This window comes from Momordica charantia, assembly GCF_013281855.1.
Source record: "Momordica charantia cultivar OHB3-1 chromosome 8 unlocalized genomic scaffold, Mcharantia_2.0 BLBB01000008.1, whole genome shotgun sequence".
Taxonomy (NCBI): domain Eukaryota; kingdom Viridiplantae; phylum Streptophyta; class Magnoliopsida; order Cucurbitales; family Cucurbitaceae; genus Momordica; species Momordica charantia.
In genome coordinates, this window is record NW_028275166.1 from 3325184 (window position 1) to 3347066 (window position 21883).

General features: G+C 33.6%; 3 protein-coding genes and 1 long non-coding RNA gene across 12 annotated transcripts; 1 reads left to right on the forward strand and 3 right to left on the reverse strand.

The window, feature by feature from the left end:
- The first annotated feature begins 3619 nt into the window (after positions 1-3619).
- LOC111004836 (adenine phosphoribosyltransferase 5) lies at positions 3620-6174 on the forward strand. 3 transcript variants are annotated; one of them, XM_088127464.1, is made up of 7 exons: positions 3620-3927; positions 4058-4168; positions 4672-4763; positions 4850-5021; positions 5369-5427; positions 5543-5618; positions 5765-6174. In XM_088127464.1, the coding sequence occupies exons 1-6, from the start codon at positions 3837-3839 to the stop codon at positions 5615-5617; spliced, it is 600 nt and encodes a 199-aa protein (XP_087983590.1). In that variant the 5' UTR covers positions 3620-3836; the 3' UTR covers position 5618; positions 5765-6174. The 3 variants fall into 3 exon arrangements, with proteins under 3 accessions (XP_087983590.1, XP_087983589.1, XP_087983591.1); XM_088127463.1 differs by having other exon boundaries at positions 3621-3927; positions 5893-6174; XM_088127465.1 differs by having other exon boundaries at positions 3624-3927; positions 4672-4764; positions 4872-5021; positions 5893-6174.
- Positions 5890-10803, reverse strand: LOC111004837 (uncharacterized). Of its 7 annotated transcripts, none has more exons than XR_002600656.2 (5): positions 10456-10801; positions 10257-10328; positions 7018-8456; positions 6654-6890; positions 5890-6315 (listed from the first exon to the last, which is right to left on the reverse strand). It is a non-coding gene; the product is annotated as an uncharacterized LOC111004837 (long non-coding RNA). The 7 variants fall into 7 exon arrangements; XR_015792799.1 differs by lacking the exon at positions 5890-6315 and having other exon boundaries at positions 6360-6893; positions 7018-7127; positions 7231-8456; positions 10456-10803; XR_002600659.2 differs by lacking the exon at positions 5890-6315 and having other exon boundaries at positions 6360-6890; positions 7018-7127; positions 7231-8456; positions 10456-10802.
- Positions 10804-12129: 1326 nt separating this feature from the next.
- On the reverse strand, positions 12130-12965 carry LOC111004958 (14 kDa proline-rich protein DC2.15). The gene has a single exon (XM_022276282.2). It carries the CDS (start codon positions 12904-12906, stop codon positions 12469-12471), a length of 438 nt encoding a protein of 145 aa, XP_022131974.1. The 5' UTR covers positions 12907-12965; the 3' UTR covers positions 12130-12468.
- A 4283-nt stretch (positions 12966-17248) lies between these two features.
- On the reverse strand, positions 17249-20958 carry LOC148209389 (Exostosin family protein). Its single transcript, XM_088127153.1, has 4 exons — positions 20583-20958; positions 20321-20502; positions 19030-19381; positions 17249-18116 (listed from the first exon to the last, which is right to left on the reverse strand). Exons 1-4 carry the CDS (start codon positions 20808-20810, stop codon positions 17451-17453), a joined length of 1428 nt encoding a protein of 475 aa, XP_087983279.1. The 5' UTR covers positions 20811-20958; the 3' UTR covers positions 17249-17450.
- Positions 20959-21883: the final 925 nt, after the last annotated feature.

Genomic DNA, 21883 nt, shown 5'->3' on the forward strand with positions numbered 1-21883 from the left:
TTATTGGGCAAAGATGAAAGTAGAAGGACTGACATGGTATTTAAAATCAAAGCATGTAGGTTAGAAGTAAAAAGGATAGAAAGAAAGGGATAATATGGTAAAAAGAGGAGAACACCAGAAATAGAATTCTACCTTTCTGGCTTTCAGTTTCAAAATCACTTCTCTTGCTTAGGTACATTGAAAATTAAAGAAAACCAGTTTTAAAAGCTGTCTCCTTCACTTCTTCCTTTTGCCTTTCTTATCCTCGCACGTGGGATTCACAGTCTGAGCGTAAATAGTTGTACATGAGAAGAGTAATATATGTCTATTCTTTGTTAGTTCTCTTCTTTTCAATATAGGATCCTTAATAAACAATGTTCAGATAGACCCGTAAAATCTATTGATATTCGTTATAAAAATTATTCTAACGAGAAAATGTGACCACACACTTATATAAAAATCAGAGTCTCACGTTCTAAAAATATACAATCTTTTGCATTTAAACTAAGTTTTGTTGGACACTGACTTTAGTTAAATTCTAACGTAACTTAAGATTTGGAGTATACATGTGACCGAGCACTACATATTGGCAGATTTCTGATTGAGCCACGTCATAATCCATGTAAGGCCACTACCAAAGTGTCACCTCGTCTCGAATCTTCACCAACCACACTATTTTCCTTTGGTGTCAACTTTGTGAAACAATCATTTAGATTATTAGTGGATATACCACGGTAACGATAGTTAACCAGGTGAACATCGAGATAATTATATACATTTTGTATTTCTCTTAAATTTGCAAACTATATACAAATGTGTATTTGGCTTGAGTAGCCCTCAACTTTGATGGAGTGACCACCATGAGATAAGAGTTGACTTTGATTGAAGCATGGGATTGAGTAAAAGTTGAGGAGATTTGAGAAAATCTTTTTGTGATGTGGTCATATGTTAGGTCAATTATGACTGCACATCATTGATGATCAATATCACTAAAAGAAAGGCGTGTTACTCAGCCATTTCTCTCTATATCATTGTTTGTAGTTACTCCAATATATACATACATTAACGTTTTTGTAGATTACACGGTGATTCAACTAATTATTCTAATCTTGGTCTTTACATTCCAACCATATAAATATCTCTCTCATTCAAAATATTCAGTATCTCATTTTCATAATAATTTTGTCTCCATGATCATGATCTTTGAAAAGTGTTTCAAATATTGTGTCACGTTTTCTCCTTAACATAACTTTTTTCTTAATAAATGTCTTAATTAATTAAGTTATATTTCTGTTGACTCTGGTTAATATAACTATCATTTATCTACCAACAAATTTTAAATGAATAGACCATATAACCCTTGCACAAGTTTAAATAGAGTTTAATAAATAAGGTATATATTAATTTTCATAAAATTGAGGTTGAAACCTACCGCCAGTGCCACATTTCTTGGACTAACAAAAAAATCATTCTTCTATATATGAAATGTTGAAACTATGATATTTTCTTTAATTGTCGTCAACTATCGTCTAATTGGTCAACATCAACATAGTTTGATGTTAAGGACAACGGAACCCTGAGTACTCCAAGTATCTCCACAATTATATGATATTATCCGTTTTGGGTCTCTCTCACAACTTTGCTTTTGGTTTCACACAAAAAACTTCATATCAAAAGAGATAATTGTCATATCTTATATATCATTGTGATCATTCGTAGCCAATATGAGACTTTATTTATATTTTTCTTACAAACTCAATATTTAGAGGTATTTGACACCTAATTACTCCTTCCTTTGAGGGTGAAGGATCAAATTTTCCTACCTTTAAATTTGTTGTATTAAAAAAGAAAAAAAAACCGATCATACATCACATCAGTATTTATTGAGACTTTTAAAAGATTTGTTTTGCAGGTCATCAAATCTTTGGTAGTTAATTCCAACATCCAGGAATGAAACCTATTATTTATTGCTCTTCTTTTATGTACACAGATACATAAATGAGCTATAGATGTCTGCCTCCTAGAAAATTCACAGCATGTAAAATAATATATCATTCGAATTCAAATAATATAGATAAATATTAGTCCAGTGTTTTAATATTAACCTATTCCCAGTTATAAAAATATATATATATATATTCCCATGTCGATCCTTCTAAATATTTTATTCAATTTTGTCCTTTAATCAGAGACTACAAATTTTTTTTTCCACGTTTCCAGGAAAGGATAATTAATTGAAGATTAATATTTACTTATTTTTTCCCACAAAAAGGCTGATGTGAGTTTTTTTTTTTTGGCAGTTGGAGCATTTGTATCTCTCCTTTATAAGTTGTAAATTTGAATTTCAACTGTTGCATATATCTGTATAAAATATCAAATGTCATCTCATATTTGTAACAAATAATTTTTTTTTGCTGATTTAAAAATAAGCTAACTTTGGATCCTATTTTGTTATCATCAACCAAGAGATTGAATTTCAACAAAGATTCTCTACTTGTTTGACTTATTGTCAAAACAATTAATTTATTGATTTGATTTGTTTTCTTTCTTGCTGTTTGTTTAAGTTTTTTTTTCTTTAAGTAAAATTTTTAGTCAATAAAATAATAATGTTTTAAATTGACTATGTTTTCAAGATTTGCACTTGATGTTAACAAGAAAACAACTTGCTTGAAATAAAGTTGATAATTAATTTATATAAAGTCAATAAATAAGAAAACAATGTATGGTTAAAAAATGAGATATTATTCACTCTACTAGCTATTTAATCCAAAATATCTTATTAGATTTTTTTTTGCTTTTAACATTTCATCAGTGGATTAGTAAGAAGAAATCTAGATCATGGTCAAAGTAACATGGGTAATTAAAAAAAAAAACCCGTTGCAAACAACATTTTAGGTATTATAGGCATATTTAATGATAATAATAATAATTATTTTTAAATTGATGGCCTTGAAAATAATATTATTTAACATCAAATTATCTGTGTTTAATTTATATTGTTTAAGTGAAAAATTAAATTTGTTATCAAATTTAATCAACTAGTTATCCTACCAGATAGAGTATTAATTTTAAAATTTCTCAATATTTTAATGAGTAGTCAATAACATAATAAACCCATATTGATATTTATGTTTTTTTTTTCCTTTAACAATATGAGACAAATTGTGATGGAAAAGTCCTTTCTATAAAAACAAAATAAAAATAAAAAATGCATTTGCGCGAATCTTTATAGGGCTTAGAAAGAAGTTGGAATGTTATGTCACACTACACACACAGAGGATTAGGAAATTAGGATAAAAAAAAAAGAAATAAGGAAAATCGGGGCGGGGCGGGGCGGGGCTCTATGAAAAGTCGGACCCTGGATTTGGAATCAGATAGTCAAAATCTCGGGGCTCCACTTTTAATCCTGCGGACGGATTCTCTGTTCTTTTGATGTCCTAAAAGACTAAAAAGTAAAAAAAAAAAAAAAACTCACACAACTTTTTTTATTTTTTATTTTTTATAAATTTACGTGACGTGATTTACACGTGCCTGGATTTCGCGTGGGTTTGGTTCCTTAATTATCTGTTGCAAGGTATTATGGTCGGGACAACGTTGATAAACAAAACAAAACAACCCCCAAAATATATATTAAAAGAGCCTCCATTATTCGAACATCTTAGATAAGAGCGATCTTTTCCAAACTCCTCTCCCTCGGCCTCCGTTTCACTGCTTCACTATCTCTGTGTTTGGTTTCTGTTCTGTTTTTGGGAGGGAAACTTCTTCTCCATTGAAAACCCTCTGCTTTTGCCAAAGATTACACCTTTTCTACACCCAAATCCACTCTCCAGCTTACAGAGGAAGAAGGGAGAAGGAAAATGTTTGCAGCAGAAAATGGCCTGAAGGGAGACCCCAGGCTTCAAGGCATATCTCAGGCCATTAGAGTGGTTCCTCACTTCCCCAAGCCTGGTTTGTGGAATTTTTTAATTTGGGATTTTCAGCTTTAAGGGGCAGAGTTTTTTTTTGTTGTTGTTGTTGTTTTTAAATTGGTTAGAAATTGAAATTGGGGTTTGTTTTGTTTTTGATTTTTGGGTGACAGGGATAATGTTTCAAGATATTACTACGTTGTTGCTGGATCATAAGGCGTTTAAGGATACTGTCGACATTTTTGTGGATCGTTACAGGGGCATGAACATCTCTGTTGTTGCTGGTATTTTTCTTTTTTTTTCTTTTTCATTTCTCTTCTTTCTTAGTTTCTTCTTTACATAATGGAAAAAGTGGTGCTGTGGTTGCCGACATTGCCTGAGGATTTCTCTTTTTTGTTCCACCGATGGAAAGTTGTGCAGATTCTGTTCCATCTTGTTTTTCTTGAAACTTTCTTGGGTTTTTCTCATCCCCTGTTTTCTGTCAGTTTAAATGGAGAGAACTTTAGTTTTTTTTTTTTTTTTTTTTTGATACTGAGTTTAGTCTTTCTCTCTCTTCTTTTACACGGTTCAATGGATGTTCTTTGAAGGGAAAGTAAAGAACTTTCTTCTTGTACTTTGCTGTCCACATCTCTTACCCTTTTAAAAATTGCTTTTCTAGAGAAATTATTATCATCCCGCCCTTCTTTCTCTCTTTATTATTTTGTTGTCAATTACCATTTCTATGAACACGTTTGGATTCATGATCTGATTTGCAAATCCCTGGTTGTGGGGAAACTGTAAAATGCAGGAGTGGAAGCCAGAGGATTCATGTTTGGCCCTTCAATTGCCTTAGCCATTGGCGCAAAGTTCGTCCCTTTAAGGAAACCCAGAAAGCTTCCTGGTATAGTCTCTGTAAAAAACCTCAAATTTTACACCAAAAGCTCTGCTTTTTGATGCATTTGTGATGTGGGATTGTTTTTTTTTTGGGGGGGGGGTACTGTGTCTTAGGCGAGGTAATTTCAGAAGCTTATGATTTGGAGTATGGAAATGACTGCTTAGAAATGCAAATTGATGCTGTGAAGCCTGGGGAACGTGCATTGGTAATTGACGATTTGGTGGCCACTGGTGGAACCTTATCGGCAGCAATCAGACTTCTGGGTATGTTCATGTCGTTTCGTTTCTTCAGATTCTGGTTTTATTTTCAGAATTGTTTCTCATAAGAACATGATCTTGTAAAAAGTTGTGATTTAAGTGCGTTTTGGTCATCATATTCTAACCTTAAAAGCAAGTTCGTGGGAAACCTTGGTTTTTTTGTCCATGGATTTTTCTGGACTAGAAAACAAAAAATGGGATTAATCATGGTTTTAGATTTCTTGTTTAAAATGATTATCGTGCATGATTATGTTGGAACGGGAATTTGAAATCAAATGGGTCCATCATTACTTTTAATAATTGTATATTAATTTACTTTAACTTGATTTGATTTTCCTGTTTTGGTGTGGTAGAACGGATGGGTGCTGAAGTGGTTGAATGTGCTTGTGTCGTTGGATTACGTGAAGTTAAGGTAATCCTCGGAGAATAATTGGTTTGTTTAAGGTTTATTTATTTATTTATTTATTTCTAACGGTATATTTGTGTAATTAATTAGACTTTACCTTTTGAAATTCATGGTAATTAAGGGACAGCGTAGGCTCAATGGAAAGCCACTTTATATCCTTGTGGAGCCACGTCAGTTGGATGATGGTTGTTTTTAAGGTACATTTTCGAAGCTATATTCTTCCAGTTCCATTCACGCCCCCATGTCTTTACTTTTTACTACAACAATTTGTTAATTTGTTAATGTTGGTATGTTCTTATTTGGATCGAGAGAAACAAGTTATCGTGTTTCGGTTGTGCTTCAGTTCTCTCTGCAATTGCAAAACTAAAACTACCCTCTTCTTGGAATGCCTGCTGGATCTAATACATCATGGCTTACAAACAAAAGTAAATAAAGTTTGGTGAAACGTGTGACGTTGTCGATGCGATGCAGGTGGGGCGGGGCGATATTGCTTCTGCTTAGGCTGAGATTGAGAAGATGATGCTTGAGCAAACAGGGTGATGATTCCTGCAATCAAGTTGGAGCAGCGATTAATGAATTTGGGTCCCCATTGTACTATTTTTTAGTGCTAAATTATGTGTCCTTTCCCCAGGCTGTTATTTCAACAAAATCTTGAATGAACAAACTATTCTCAGATTCTGATATTAAAAAAAAAATCCATGATGTCTCATTTCTTGTACATGAATAGGATCCAATTAGTGTGTTTCTTTTCTAGTGCATTTTTTCATGTTTTCCCTTCTGTTCCTTTTTGTACCCTTTCCCACTACAGCTCTTTCCTTATCTGCCATGGTTTACTTTACTTGTGGGATTCCATTGATTGATGGATGGGTCAGGTCAACAACTTCAAGTATTCAACTGCACATGCTCATTCCCATATATTAGCATTAGTATTCAAAACGTTGAAAATGTACACTTCTTTTCATATATGAATTCTCTAAGAAAAAACCACCACTAGAGTTTGTTTACATATAACTAACAATATTATTTGTACTCATCCTGCCAAGCCTCACTACAGAACAAATCTATGATAAAAATCCATTAGTTTTCTATTTGTCATGTATCACTGTACATCTTTTTTGCTGTGGAATTGTCATCATTTAACCTATCAGATGCTAAAGGATGCTTTTTTTTTTGTTGCTCTTGAAAAAAAATCTATTTGTCCTATCCGACTCAGTGGTGACGTATTTACTTACATGAAAAGAGCATCTCGTGAAATGACTTTCCAATCAACTTTCTCGGATCCAATCATTCTGTTCTGACAGCATGACGTCTTTGGAGAATAGAGTGGTTTCCTCAATCTAGCATTATCTATTAAGATATCTGATAGCAACTTCCTGGATTCTGCGTCTATTATTGAGTCATCCTCAAGCTCATGCTCATCCCTTCAGGTTTTTGTCATTTTTGGGACAAATTCAACCTCATCCTTCCATCTACTAGAAAATAGGCACAATTAGCTCATCTTTTGCATTTAACTATATAAGATATGAAACGTAGGTTTTTATCTAAGCAACATAATTTCTCACATGGGTGCAGACAACAAGTTTATATGATTCAAACCTGCAGAGAGTTTAAGGCCATCGACAGAAGGGAATTTGAATGTTCATCTGCTGAGACTATGGAGTTTCCTGTATTTGTGCAGCAGATGTTTCGAGGGAACGAAAATGAGGCTGGGGGGTATGAGAAACATTAGTGATGCAACACTCAGTTCTTCTGTTTCACTGAGCCTTTAGGCTCAATTAATGAAATGGATCCCAGTTCTTAATAAACTACCTCTGCCTTGGCCTTTTGATAAAAACCTCTTTGACAACCATCCTGATTGACTGTTCATCCCAACCAACACAGCTAATAGATGTAAGAACAGAAACAAAAGAAATCAGACTGTTAAGATTAACCTCTTTGTGCTTCAAATTCAACTCCATTTCCATGGCGGAATTCCTCCAGGTTCCAAATGTGTGATCATTTCCCTCTCCGCCAAAACAGCCTGCTGTAGGTTTCTTTATTTCTTCAGCTTGGCATTTACAATTTCTACTTTCAAATAATCTGAAGAGTGTATATCTATATTATCAAAATTTTTATGGAGTATTATTCAAACTCCGTTCATAATCTACTGGAAGAATTAGTTTCATATTATCAGAAAACTGCAACTCAGTATGGCCATGTTTTTTTAGTGGCTTCTGTGATTTCCCTTATTGAATATGGAAATCCCACCAGCTCCCGGACACTTCACACTAGAAGAGAACTTACTACCATAATCAATTCTCTTTGCTCTGAGAAAAGTTTAACTCCTTTGTAGCTATAGATGAAAGCGTGTAATAAGTGCTTCCACCGTAACAAACCTTCAAAATATTGTTGGGATATCTGACATGAACTTTACGCCATGTAAAGCCTTCAACTACTCGATGGTACTTTGTGACATAGTTAATATACCTCATCAGTGTTGAATGTACCATGCGTCAGGCACTTTCGAGTGGAACTCATTAGGGTTCTGCTATGCTTCCGAGTCCTCAACGGTGAATATGGAATTGTCATCCTTCACAAACCATGGTGTTCCAGGATCAAATGTCTCATATCTCATACTGCTACCATTATCAGATGTGACCAAGGAACTACCAGCAGCAAAAGATGAGATTGAAGGTAAGAACGATTAAACAGAAGAAACTGCACTACGTAAGCTGGATTTGGTTCTGAAATTGGTGCATTTTCATCTAAGAATGCTGGAAAATATGTTAGGCCATATAACAAGAAGTAGTGCAACAAAATATTGGACTTCAGGGAAAGCAGATTTTAAGCAAATATATTAAGAATTACTACCAATTAATTATTCAAGTTCCCCATTTCCATTGAGCATACAGAAAATGAATGTGTGGTTTACACTTCCGACTAGCAGACAGAAAACTTAGCAGCAGGTTCTGACTCGAGAAAGGATGCCACTGCGGTGCTTATTTACGTACCAATGTCAGAGAGCAGCTTTATCATCCATTCCTCTATCACTTCCTCTGCAATATCAGTAATACGCTTGTCAGCAACAGTATCTGGGTACTAATAGCATCTAATTTCTGACTAATATAATTTCTAACATCTTGGGTGCGGCTTTAAAAGGTTTGGAGCCTTGTGAAATCCAACGAACGCAAACAGAAAAGCCACATCTATACGGCATAGTTCAACTAAACAATCAGATAGACTTGAACTCTTTTGTAGATAGAATGGAGTGAGAAAACTAACACAACCTAGTGGAATTTGAGTTCTCCAGAGTAGAAATTTCTATATTCCACATAATAGAAACTGATCTTCACATATCTTCCTACAATCAACCGCCAATTTCCAAGGACTAGCTGGATTAAGCTTCTGATGGGATGACAAAATGCCTACACGACAGTTTAGCAACCAAAGCAGAGTTTTTTCCCTTGAGATTTCCCACACCAAGACCCCTTCCCTCTTTATGATAAAACCGGGAGTCTTATACAAAGTTAAAACAAAACAACTGTGAAAATGAAAGGGATCCTGAATTAAGCAAACTGAAGGAATAATATACCTACATCAGCAGATAACTTCAAGAAGTCATTAAACCTTCTTAATACTCCATGGGTTGCGATAATGTTATTGTTCACAAATTTGAATCTTGTGGAACTGTTCCTTACAAATGTCAAGACAGCAGTGGTTTTAGGGAATCCTCTGCTGACTCTTTGGTACCCCCCTATAGAAACCAAATACAGGCTCCCAGAGTGAAATTCTTTAGGAACCTCTTCAATATTGTAACCACCAAGGATTGGGCCTAGAGTAAACTCTAAACTCAGATATCTTTAGGTCATGGGCACAGTGGCTGCCACCTACTTAGTATATTTAATATTAAATCTCCAATGTCAAATGTTATTAGACTAGCCTAGATGATTGTCTACCCACGATTACGAAAAATATATATACACCGAGCACGTTGTTTGGAAAGCAAGCATTTTTGTGCACATACAAAGTCCTCAAGATCTACGACTATATATATGTGTGTGTGTGTGTTTGATAGGAGATGGGAACAACTTGCAGACATAAAAAACTTGTGCTGCTTTTGAGGTAAAACATCTTATCTTCTAACGTAAATAAAAGGCAATTCTGGCAGGTAGAGTCCGAAAATCTATTTAATACCGCACTAGACTGCTATTGCAACTGAACTTGAAGGGGGGGATCAGTACATCAGGTGGAATCTATATTAAATAAAATTTCATCACAAACAAACACTGGAGATTCATCCGATTTGAAAACTACACTATAGGATGTAAATCTCATGATTTTAGAAGGAAAAGCAATATGGGTTTTTTTGAGTTCAACGACCGGTGGGGTGGAGATTCGAACCCCCGACTTTGTGTAGATATGCCTAACCCAGTTGACAGGTAAGCATGTGAGCATCGTATGGCATTGTTTTGTCACACCGTAAGTCCACCCCATGTGAGCATCCCGTGGCCAAATAGTTCCCCGTCAATCGTGAAAAGAAAACACCAAAACCAACCAAACTCCCAATGAAAGCAATATCAGATACGAAAATCTCAAAGAAGAAAAAACAGTACAATAATATGGAGAAAGAAAAAAACACAGAACTGGTCTAATTGAACTCTGCACATGGAGAACTTTCGAACCTTATCACCCAAATAAGACTGCAGTACCGGTTTAATTATTCGACTTGCAGTTATGAAATGAAAACTTGAAGTTCAAAATTGAAATTCCTTCCAAATGATGAATTGGAAAATTCATGATGAGAAAAATTATCCATCGAGTTGTAAGGAAGAGCAAGAGGTTTACGGTTTAATTACCCAATTCCGAGGGGGAGGGCTCCAATCAATGCCAAGCCGCAGTGGCGAAGTACATCATCCGCTCTCTAGTCTCTAGTAATCAAATGGAAACGGAGCGGTGACGTGAAATAAACTTGTGGGTCGGATTGAATTTGAAAGGAGAAATCAGAGCAAGGAATAAAAAGTAAAAAGAGAGACACAGAAAGGTGGGGGAACTTACAAACATGGCGCCGAAGAGAAGACCTACATCGTGAACGAGGAGGGCAGATTGAGCCGCAGTTTGTCATCAACTTCGGAATTTGGGATTTTTAAGTATTCAAATGATTGTTCTAATTCGACCCTCAATTTGTAGATTGGTATCAATTTCTCTCAAAACAACCAAATGGCAGCCACGTTGAAGGAAAGAGGAAACAAATTAGATGGTGGATTATGGACATGGAACCTCATGGAGAAAGTTATTGAAATTTGTATGGAATTAACCACTTCTATAATTTTTTTAATGGTTGTATAAATATATCAAGTCTAGAACAAGGTATCTCAAGGGAAAAAAAGAAAAAAAAATATATATATATAGTACAAGTAATATGGGTTAGACTTTCTAACCATGATATTATTGATTGAAGATAATATATGTTAATTATCGTGAGTTAGGCTTGTTTTGGTAACTTTTTCATTACGTTCTTAAACTTAAAAGTATTAATTACGTCTCTATCTTGAACATAGTTCACGTAAGGTTTAAATTTCTACCTCTCTATATTATTAAGTTTTAAAATAAATTATAATTACATCTACCTTGTGTTAACATTGACGAAGATAGACAAATAATTGAAGAAAACAAAATAAAATGACATGTGGAATTTATCTTCCAAAATATGGTAAACACAAACATTTTTTTTTCCTCTGTTCTGGTTTGCTGATTGTTATACATTTTTCTTTTCTATTTTACTTCTTGTAAATATAAACATATATATATAATCCTTTCAAACTTTGATAGTACACTATTTTCAATGGGTTAAAAATTAATCTTTTATGTGTTTTTTTTCGCGAATAATTCTTTCAAACTTTGATAGTACACAACTTTCAATGGATTAAAAATTAAATTTTTTATGTGATTTTTTTGACAACCAGCGTAGAAAGGATAGGTAATTGTCTAGGAAGATTAGTTAAAATGTGCGTAAATTGATCGAGACACTCATAAATATATATTGAAAAAGAAATTGTTGATATTGCACAAATAATGGCATTTTAGTCTATGATATCATTTAAAATTTGGCTATATAATCATTTAATGTCTCAACTTTTCTTTTTTAATGGAACTATGGATGAGAATTTGATCTTCTAATTGAAATGATAGTGTCATAACTAGTTAAATTATAGTTACACACAAGTCACTTAACATCAGGTTTAAAGCCACTTTCTAATTTTTTCAAATATAGCACAATTATGCGGTTTATTTTTATATTATATTTGAGTTTGAATTTGATTTAGATTATTATTTTTAAAATTTCAAAAAATTTTAAAATATATATTTATTTTATCTTTCGGGGTGGGAATCGAACTCACAATCTTGGTTGAAAATATATGTCAATTATTGTTGAGTTATATGCTCGCTTTGACATTTTATTAAATAGATCTTATTTTCGTAACATACAAAAAATTTAACAAAAAAAATGTAGACTTCAGTTTAAGTTAAATTACGGATTTCATCTTGTAAATTTTTAAATTTTCAATTTGAACCCTACAATTTTGATCAAACCTTACACATTATTCCAACTATGTTAGAAGCTATTAACATATTGAATATGTGTCAATGGTCTCATTCTTATTTATTTTGATTAACAATTCAAATATATTTTTAACTGAAAAATTAAAAATGGAATATAAACAACAATAATTTTCAAAATCAGCACTTGACTAATTAATCCAATACCACAACTTATATATACACATCTCTAATAAACCATAAAACAAGTTCAATACTAGCTCCAACACTTGACCGTGAGTAATGAGTAGTGAAATCAAAGGGAGAGGGAGAAGGAAGCAAAAGAAGCGAAAGAAAGCTGACCAAATTAAACTTTGGGGCAAAAAAATCTTGCCCATTTATTACAAAGGCACAGAAATCAGAGATGTTGGAAAACACAAGTAATTAACGGAGAGACAACGACACAAGAAGAAGACCCACCAACAGAAACCAAACTTTGGATGGAAACCTGCAGATTATTGTTGGTGTGGATCATTTACATTGGTAGCCGGTGGGAACAGATTTCTGGCAAGAGCTGAGGAGCAAACTTAAGGAAACAGGGACATTTAAATGGATTCCAAGGACATTGGCTTTGATGGCAGTACAAAGGCAAACCGCGGCCTCGGCGTCCGTCAGCCCACTCACCAGACCGCAGCACTTGCTCGAGACGGGGCTTCCGATTATGCCCCCGACCACTCCAAGAATGTTGGTGCACGCGCCAAATTTCAAGGTGTCTTTTGGGCAGTGTGCCGATTGGACTGCCGGAGACGGCCGGATTATTTTGGGTATTTCCGGGGACGGTTTGATTTTGGGTGTGGCCGGGGCCGGCTTGGTTTTGGGCTGGTCGCATGGAACGCCGGCGGCGGCGACAGCAATGAGGAGAAGGAGAGAGAAGAGAAGGGTTGTTGAAGAAAGATTTTTGGAAGCCATTATTATTGGAGATGAGCTGAGGTGAGGTGGGTGAAGGAGAAGGACAGAGGGGCCTTTATTTAAAGAAGGCACTGCCAAGATTCAGGTTCGTCCAATACAAAGACCATGAAAATCCACCAAGTTGGAATCTTGGAGTGATTTTGTGGGGAAAAATGTAAGAAAAATATTGTGGGTTTTCTGTATTTTGAACGATATGGCTTTTGCCATTTTTTTTTTTCTTTCAAAAGATTCATTTAACTCAACCAAAGGTAGAAATTAATTGAGTTAGAATGAAATTAGCCAAAAATATTATTATTAGAGATAGTTTACATTTTAAATAAGCAGATTATATTGAGTATGCTAAACATAAGGTTTTGTGTAATGTCGATGTCGAAAGAAATATTGAGGTCTCCCAATTTCATAGAGTATTGATAAAATGTCGATGCAATAGATATTTTTCTAAAAGTTAGAAAAATTAAGAAAAAACTCGAAAAACATTTAAATTAACAAATAAATATTTTTCAATTTCTAAATAAGTTACAAATTATTAATATTAATATGAGGTATATATTTATGATATTTTGTTGATATTTTTAATATTTTGTTGAATTGTTTGTACTGTAATGGAAATATCGTTGATGTCGAACTCACTGATACATTACATGTAGATAGAAATGTCGACGTGTCAATGAATATTTAATACCATGATGTGGAAAATAAAATATTCAAGTATATATATGTTTTAGTTCATAATATTATTTTGTGAATTTAGTTTCTTTTGAATTAACATATTTTAATTATATGCTCTTATCGAGTAGTGATAAATTTATACGACACTCTAGTTAATTTTTCTTTCTTGTCTTGCGTAGATTTAAGTTTGGATTATGTAATGTAAATTTATTACAAGGTAAAACAACAAGGAATAAGTTAGAAAAAAGAGTGTAAGAATCGAAACATAGATTTGCCCAAAAATTAGGGCATTAGCGCGTTTTTGGGGTGTAGGGTAAGTGAATTGAAAGGCATACGATTGAAGAGCCGAGATGTGGAATACAGCGAATCAATATTGCGACATGTCGGGGTTTGCTTTGTCTTGTTTTACATGTATCGACAAGGATACGGGCTGTCGTTTTCAATTATTGGAAGTTGGAACCCAATTGAGGACCCAACACAACCACAAAATTAATATATGTATCCTTTACCTTCACATGTGCATGGCTCCCGATATTATTATGTACGTCCCTCAAGGCTCAACATAAATTATATTTGAAATAATTTATTTATGTAATCGTTGCTTTTTATTTTTTATTTTGAAAAAATAGTTACTTTGTAATGGTTAACTACTTACTGAAAGGAACTTACTCAACTTGTGACTACATTTAGAAAGTCATGAATTCTAATTTTTACCTCCACATATTATTGTACTAAAAAAGTTAATCTAAACTCAACATTATTAGTATTGCTTTCTTAAGATAATTTTATTTTCTCTAGTATGCTCAAGTTGTTATGAAAATTTGCGGACGAATAAAAAAAAGGAAATTTTTTTTTGGAGAAGATTTTTCATGTATTCAAAATTGAAATAGAACCACCTATTTATTATACTATATATTTGTGACTATTCAAAGTCATATTTAAATATATATTTGTGCCTTTCTGATAAAGTACCTATAAACCTTTTTGTATAAAGTTTTGTTCTTTATAAAATATACTTCTTGTGAAAAGTAGCAGTTCTTTTATCTTTTATTATTATAAAATCTTATTCACAAATTCCAACACTAATTAGTCTCTCTCTCATTCATCCAGTAAGGTTAGAGCGAGCCTTATTTACATTATGCCAAGCTATGTTAATCCTTCTCCTTGGGAATAAAATTCTATTTGTTACTTTTTAAAATACTATATTTATAAATATTTTTATAAAAGTACTATGTTTTCATATATTTTTTAAAAATGAGTTAGGCGCAAATCTAAATTTCACATATAATATGTAACCATTTTAGATCATCCTACAGTACAGTAGTTTGGATAGAAAAATAAGGGAAATACAATTTGAGATTATTTTTTAAGTTAAATTATAAGTTTAGTCTCGAGTTGATTTATCTAATTTAAAATATGTATCTAATAGGCCAGTCAAAGACAAACCATTGCACTTTTAAATATACAAAATCTTAAAAGTTTATGGACCAAATTTGTAACTTAATCCTCATTTTATATTTGTCGAAGATGTAGATATAATAACATACAAGGTAATTACATTAAAAAATCCAAAATAAATATGTATTTTCAAATATAACATAAAGTTTAAAATTTTACAAAAATTACATAAATTAATCAAAGTCTAACTTAGATGTGATGTAAAGTATACCAAGAAAGACAAAATTATGCCATATTAAAAAAAATTGAAAAGTTGTGATATTTTTAACAATACATATTAATTTTATCTCATTTAATGAAAATTTCTCTTTACAAAAAATAAAAAATAAAATAAAGTACAAGAATAAAATCATTCAAAGTCAAATATCTATGGTAAGACAATATTACACCAATTTAAAAGTGTGGAAAAATAATAATTTGTGGTGTGGAGAAATAGAGGCACATCCGTAAAGGTAGATAGACCATCCAATTGTACATAAAATCACAGCCAGCCAGTTAGTTGATGGGCCCTCGTCACATCCCTTCACGTGAATGACTTACTATTTCAATGGAGGCTATGTAACATATCAAATTGGGACCCACAAATGTTTCAAATTTTTTTTTTATTTTTTTTATTTTTATATTGGATAAGTGTTCGGATTAACTTACACATATTTTAACTAATTTTATTAGATATCACTAAGATATTAAATTCTAAGTAAGTGGCTACGGTGAAATTTGAACTCATCCACTCTTTTCAAAAACTTTTACTCCATACTATTTAACTTCTCAAAATTATAATTATAAAGTTTTAAATAGGGACGTAGATGGAAAATTCAATTTCATGAAATGTCATATAAAAATATTGATAAAATATTATAGTTATTTCTAAAAAGATTATATAGAAAACTCATGATACGTATAAATGGAAAAACTTTGGGATAAAATATATAAAATTAGAATGGAGGTGGATATTGGGTAAGGCGTGTGTACTACTCCAACAACATTCTTCGCTTCTTGTTCAAGTTTGCCCTGAATGCATGTGAATACATCTGTTATTTTTGTCACCAATAATAGATTTCGTGACGCCCCACCTGTTTCCTTTTTTGATTAATGGGGTTTATGTTAAAGAACTTATTGGTGAATAAATGCAAGAGGCAGAATAAATCGAAATATACTCTAATTTTTACTTATTTTAAATTTATAGTTTAGTGATAGAATTAACTGTTGAATTATAATTTTTGTAATTTTTATGTCTGCTGGCTTGAATTTTTTTTTCTTTTTTGTTCCTATTGTTTGGTTTGTGCATATATAGTATCAATATTTGATCTTCGTGATTTAAAAGTTTCAATTTTGTTTATATGATTTGCGTCTAATTTCAATTTGGGTCTTTTATGGTTTGGGTTTAGTTTTAAGTTTAAATTTAGTTTCTAGGGTTTAGTTGAACTTCACAAATTGTCCTTGTTATCATATTCGTAATTAAAAAAAAAAAAACTTGGCATTGAGCTAATGTTATATTAATTTTGCTAGCTGATAATTTGCTGTGGGTTCAAAAAGTTGAGTAAAATATAAGAAAATGGGTGGGATTTTTGGGTGATAAAACACAATTGGTGAGGATTTGCAATTTAAACCAAAGACAACTTGAAATAATTAAGTCCAAATTATAGGAATCAAATTAAAACTAAAGCATAAAATTGTTGTAATAGCGAGTAGCGACTAAATTGAAATTTCTAAAATTATATAAACCAAATTGAAATAATATACCTAAATGATAGTGATCAAATTTATAATTTTACATTTCAAATATTTAATTAGTTCATATGCTTTTGAAATCTTCGTTATCACCTCTGCCGTTTGGATTAAAGCTAATTACCGAGCATGAACATATATATTTGCCACTAATAATTAGGGGAAAAGAAAAAACTTATGAAGTTCCATGTGATTTTTTTTTTCTTTGATGATATGGATAAATGGCATGTCTTTGTTTTAATCCCTTACGGGGCACTCTATAAATCGGGGTATCTACGACTACTCACCAAATTACCCAGCACAAGTAAAAGTTTGACTCGAAGAATGTGGACATTGGGTGTCAACATTCTGAGACCGCTCTATCAACTTTGTGAAGTTCTATTGTGATTGAACACAAAAATGAGTTGCAACCAAATCAGTTAAGGATTATTTCATTTGTTATTCTGTAAAGCAATATTACCCCTAAACATGTAGTTCAACTAGCTGGTTAAAGTTGAAAACAGCTGAAAATTTTCTTGTTATAAAGTATTGGTTTAACCCAAGATTTGAGATTGGGAAGTACGACAAAAACACTCATAATCTTAAAAATATTTTACAAGCTATAATAATGTAAAAACGAACCCTAATTAGAAAAGAAAACCCTTTACAGACTATGACAGTGAAAGGTGAGAGGGAAGCTATACGCTACGCTACGCAAGTTTTACGTTCAATCTCCTAAGCCACACAGAATGCAAAATCATATGAAAAACGTCGAACCTCTTGGCCGGCCGGTTAAGCACGAAGTGCTTCCGCACAATCCTCAGGCCCTCCTTAAGCCTCTTGTACTTCTCCTCCGGCACGCCCATCAAAATCTCCTTCAACCTCGTAATCTCCGCCACCTCCACCTGAATCGAAAACCCTTCCCACCGCAGCACGTCGCTGAACGGCAGAACGTACTGCTGCGAGATAATCACCGGCACGCACTCCGCGTATATGGCCTCCACGATTCTCGGGCTGGCCACCTCGTATCCGCTCGGGCACAGGCAGAATCTCGACCCCAGCATCAGTTCGTAGTAGTCGAGGTTCTTCGGAAGGTACTCGTACACGCGGATGTCGCTGTCGCGGTTCTTCCACTGGTTCAGGAGTATCGGCCTCACCGGGCCGTGGACGCCTCCGGCGAAGAATGCCAGGTGGGGCCGTTGGGATTCCGCTGGCGGTGGGGCCACCAGCTTTGGCGAGATGTCGCCGTCGTACAGGTGGATTTCCGGTAGGCTTACGTCTTTTCGCGGGTTGAATCCTTCGGAGGCGTTGGCGTTGCATAGGACCCGGATGGATGTGTTGTACAGGAACGGGTTTCCTTCTGACGCAATTGGGCCCTGCAGCCATGCATTTCAATGCTAAATAATATATTAAAAAAGAAAACAAACAAACTCATCAACACAATCACTACTTACCCTAAAAGGTTTAATTCCTGGTTTGCGATAAATTTAATTATATATACATTGGTCGGCCGATGGCTTTGTTTTAATATTGGTCCAATAATTTTAGGAGTTACACTTTATTTCGATTTCGATTTAGTCTCTATAATTTAATATCTCCTTATTATTTAATCAAACTTACAATGGTTTTCTATAATACGCACAAAAATCCTCCCATTTATGACTCTATACTTCTTATTCCGTTTTAAACGCTAATACAATATTAGCTAATACAGCTACCACCTCTTATTAATTTAATTAGCAACAACTTGTACCGATAGAAACAATTTATGAGGTAATTTGACTCAATGACAAAATTAAAAATTTTTAAAACCACCAAAATAAAGTCTAAAATATAGGTCAAAATTAAAATTTTTAAAAATACAAAGATTGCAAATTGAGACTAATTAAGCTCAAATTAATTTTATAAATTGAGTAGTAATTTAGCCCAAAGAAAAAGCATTTCCATAAATAACATCAAATAAACAGATGCATTTTGAAAAAGAGCATAAAGTTTGTATTTTTCTAGAATAGCATAATCCGAATCAAATTCAATTTCACATGTAACATAAAAGATACTGAGAAAAAGTTATAAATGAAAATTACCATCATACACCTCATTTGTTGTAAATTTTTGGTCTTTCAAAAATTTATGGATTGAAATTTCAAGTGGTAAGTGGAGACAGAAGAAGCAATGATGTCGTAAGCAACATCATTAAAAAAAAAAAAAAAACATAAAAAGGTAAGTTGACTTTCCATGGAAGGGAAGAATTAAGAAGAAGAAGGAGAAGAAAAGAAGAAGTAGACAAACCCAATCATGACATGCAAGCATGAAGTGGTCAGCCCCAGAGGTGAGATTCCAAAACGGGTACTTCAAGGAAACCACCCTCACATAATCCCCCACAAACACCCTCAGCGGCCGCTGGTCGTAGCTCGCGTCCTTGTACAGATACTTCACCATCCAAGCCACGCTAAACGGCATAAAATAAACCTGCGCCCGACCCGGATCCCCCGTCCTAAACCCGCCCGCCCCACGCTCCATCTCATGTATGAATCTCCCCTCGATCGTGTATATGTTCTTGCACGGCCCATCGTGCGTGATCGGAACCTCACCCTCCGGGTACACGTACACCTTCAATCGTCTCTCCATCTCCACGTAGCTCCTATACGTAAAACAAAACCATCAAAAGACTAGAAACTACTCATTACCATTCTTCATTACGCCGCTTGCCTGCCCCTTTGGCTTCGTTCTCAAGGGAAGGAAAATGGATTGGTGGATCATTCAGCAATAATATGTGGATAATTGTTTTATTAGTGGGGGTTTTATTAGTGGTCAAGGATAATTAATTGATAACAGGAAAAAGAAAAGAAAAAGGTAATGAGTAGAAACGCTGTGGCTTTCTCTGTCGCAATTGAGTAATCTGCAATTCTTCAAAAGGAAAAAAAAAATGGTGAATGAGTGTGCGCACTCAACTCAACTCAACACGCCTGGAGTCCGTTTTTCGGGTCAGATTTAATAAAAACCACACAGCCGCTTTGACCAAAAGCACCCCACCGGGTTGGCTTTCGGAGGCGGTCATTTTTACAATATATATATATTTTTAAAACAGCTTCAAAAAATCATGTAAGTTATATTTATGATTAAAAATATGAATAAAATAATATATTAAACATACCACAACCTATTAATTTGAATTGTTTTTTATTGAATAGTAATTTTACATGGTATTAGAATAATGTATCTTAATCAACATCAACATAATTAAGTGGTTAAAACATTCTTACTAATAAAATGGGCTTAGATTTTAGTCAAAAATCTTTATTCTACCTTTCATAAAATTTCATTAGAATTTTAGTCAAATTAAAAAAAAAAAAACTAATTTTGTTTTTTCAATTTTCAAAATGGGCTTAGATTCAAAATAAAATGGTCATAATTTCTGAATCTGGGCAAACATTTGGTAACTTATGGGTTGTGTTTCCAGTTTAGTAGATCAATCCAACTCATATACCAAAAAAGAAGAAGAAGAAACCGTAAAATCATCAAAATATGATTTGTTCGAAATATTAATAGTAAATATAAAGCGTATAATAAGAAGACTGACTGATAAAATGCGCGGGGATTATGATAAACTGACGGAGAGGGAACGTAATCCACGTCATGGACGGTGGACGAGAGATTGGAGTTGGCCGAGCCCCGGGCCGCTCTACGAATCGAAGCTCTGGCTCGAGCCAGCCCTAGTTCCAGCTTCTCTTCTCTACTCAGCTTCTTTTTCTTCACTTTCCTCTGCGCGTAACAGTTAAAACCGCGCACATGCAAATAAAATTAGAATCAGAATTAGAATTAGTGTGTGTTTGGTTTCTTACTAGGTTGGCATGATCATATTGAACGGCACGAACTTGATCGGAATTCGCAGCATGTTTATGAAACTGCGTGGTTTGGAGAAGTACGGTAGATTGATCGGATTTGAAGGCGCCGGAGAAGAAAGTGGCCAATCCATTGGGATGATCGGAGACAAGGAGGAAGATGAGAATGGAGGCTACGCAAATCGAAGAGATTATTGCTGAAATAGGGGGTACGTGAACAACCTCCATTATCGGTTGTTCGGATTCGGCAATTAGCGACAGAGAAGACGACGCTTCAAATTGAAGTCGCGCTTCAGTTTTAATGACTTCAAATTTTGACTACAGAGAAGACTCTGGCCGTGGAGGAAGGGGTTCTTATCGTATCTCCTGGGGTGTAAATGGAGAAAATGGGGATTTAAGTATGTTACATTTGTCAAAATTACCATTTCTTTTACCAAATTACCCTTGTCAAATTTGATGTCCGGACAATCCTCTCTCGGAACCAAAGTATTCGATAATGAATATGTATTTTTAAACAAAGTATAAATTTTACAATGTTACTTATAGCAAAAGAAAAAAAAAATTGTTACAGAATAAACTGTAGCACAGTGTAAACTATACTTTAAAAAAAAAAAGTTAGACAAACATATTTGAAAAGGAATGAAAAAGTTGAGAGATTCTCTTAGTTTAGTAATTATATAGCAGTAGAACGAAACACTTTAAATAGAATAATAAGTATCTTATCTACTAAATTGTATTCGAATTGAAAAAAAAAACGTTATATTAAATTTATGCTACAAAATCATATCACTTCTTTATTATCAAGAATATATCTTATACATTTAACAAGAAGCCAATATTATTTTTATTACTATATGCTGTCTTGGCTTTCACCTAAACTTAATTTGACCCACTGATTATAAGAACTAAGTTGGATGATCTGCGAAATAACTCGTTTTCGAACTACTGATGCAGGTGAATGAAGTAATCATATACTTGGCAAAGTTGGGGTTTTCTTTGTTGTTGTTTTGATAGCAAAGTTGTGGTATTTTTTTACTTGTATTTATAATTTGAGGGTATTTTGATAACTTTGTATTATAATTTGTGTTGACAACCACTAAAATTTTTAACAATTCTTTATATTTTAAAAAATATTAAAATAATCTTTTTTTTTCCGCATTTCTCTCTCTAAGTATTGTTCTTTGAAAATTTGATATTGAAATCGAGCATGGTCATGACCATTCAGCATTCTATCTGCTAAAAATTTGATAAATCTTTTAACAAATAGATAAAATATCTTTATTTCTACGTTACTCTCATTC

Coding starts and splice junctions, on each gene's coding strand:
- LOC111004836 (XM_088127464.1), top strand. CDS start 3,837: ATGTTTGCAGCAGAAAATGGCCTGAAGGGAGACCCCAGGCTTCAAGGC. Junction 3,928..4,057: donor TCCTCACTTCCCCAAGCCTG/GTTTGTGGAATT, acceptor TTTGGGTGACAG/GGATAATGTTTCAAGATATT. Junction 4,169..4,671: donor GAACATCTCTGTTGTTGCTG/GTATTTTTCTTT, acceptor TGTAAAATGCAG/GAGTGGAAGCCAGAGGATTC.
- LOC111004958 (XM_022276282.2), bottom strand. CDS start 12,906: ATGGCTTCCAAAAATCTTTCTTCAACAACCCTTCTCTTCTCTCTCCTT.
- LOC148209389 (XM_088127153.1), bottom strand. CDS start 20,810: ATGGAGGTTGTTCACGTACCCCCTATTTCAGCAATAATCTCTTCGATT. Junction 20,503..20,582: donor AATATGATCATGCCAACCTA/GTAAGAAACCAA, acceptor TGTTACGCGCAG/AGGAAAGTGAAGAAAAAGAA. Junction 18,117..19,029: donor TGCTTGCATGTCATGATTGG/GTTTGTCTACTT, acceptor GCATGGCTGCAG/GGCCCAATTGCGTCAGAAGG.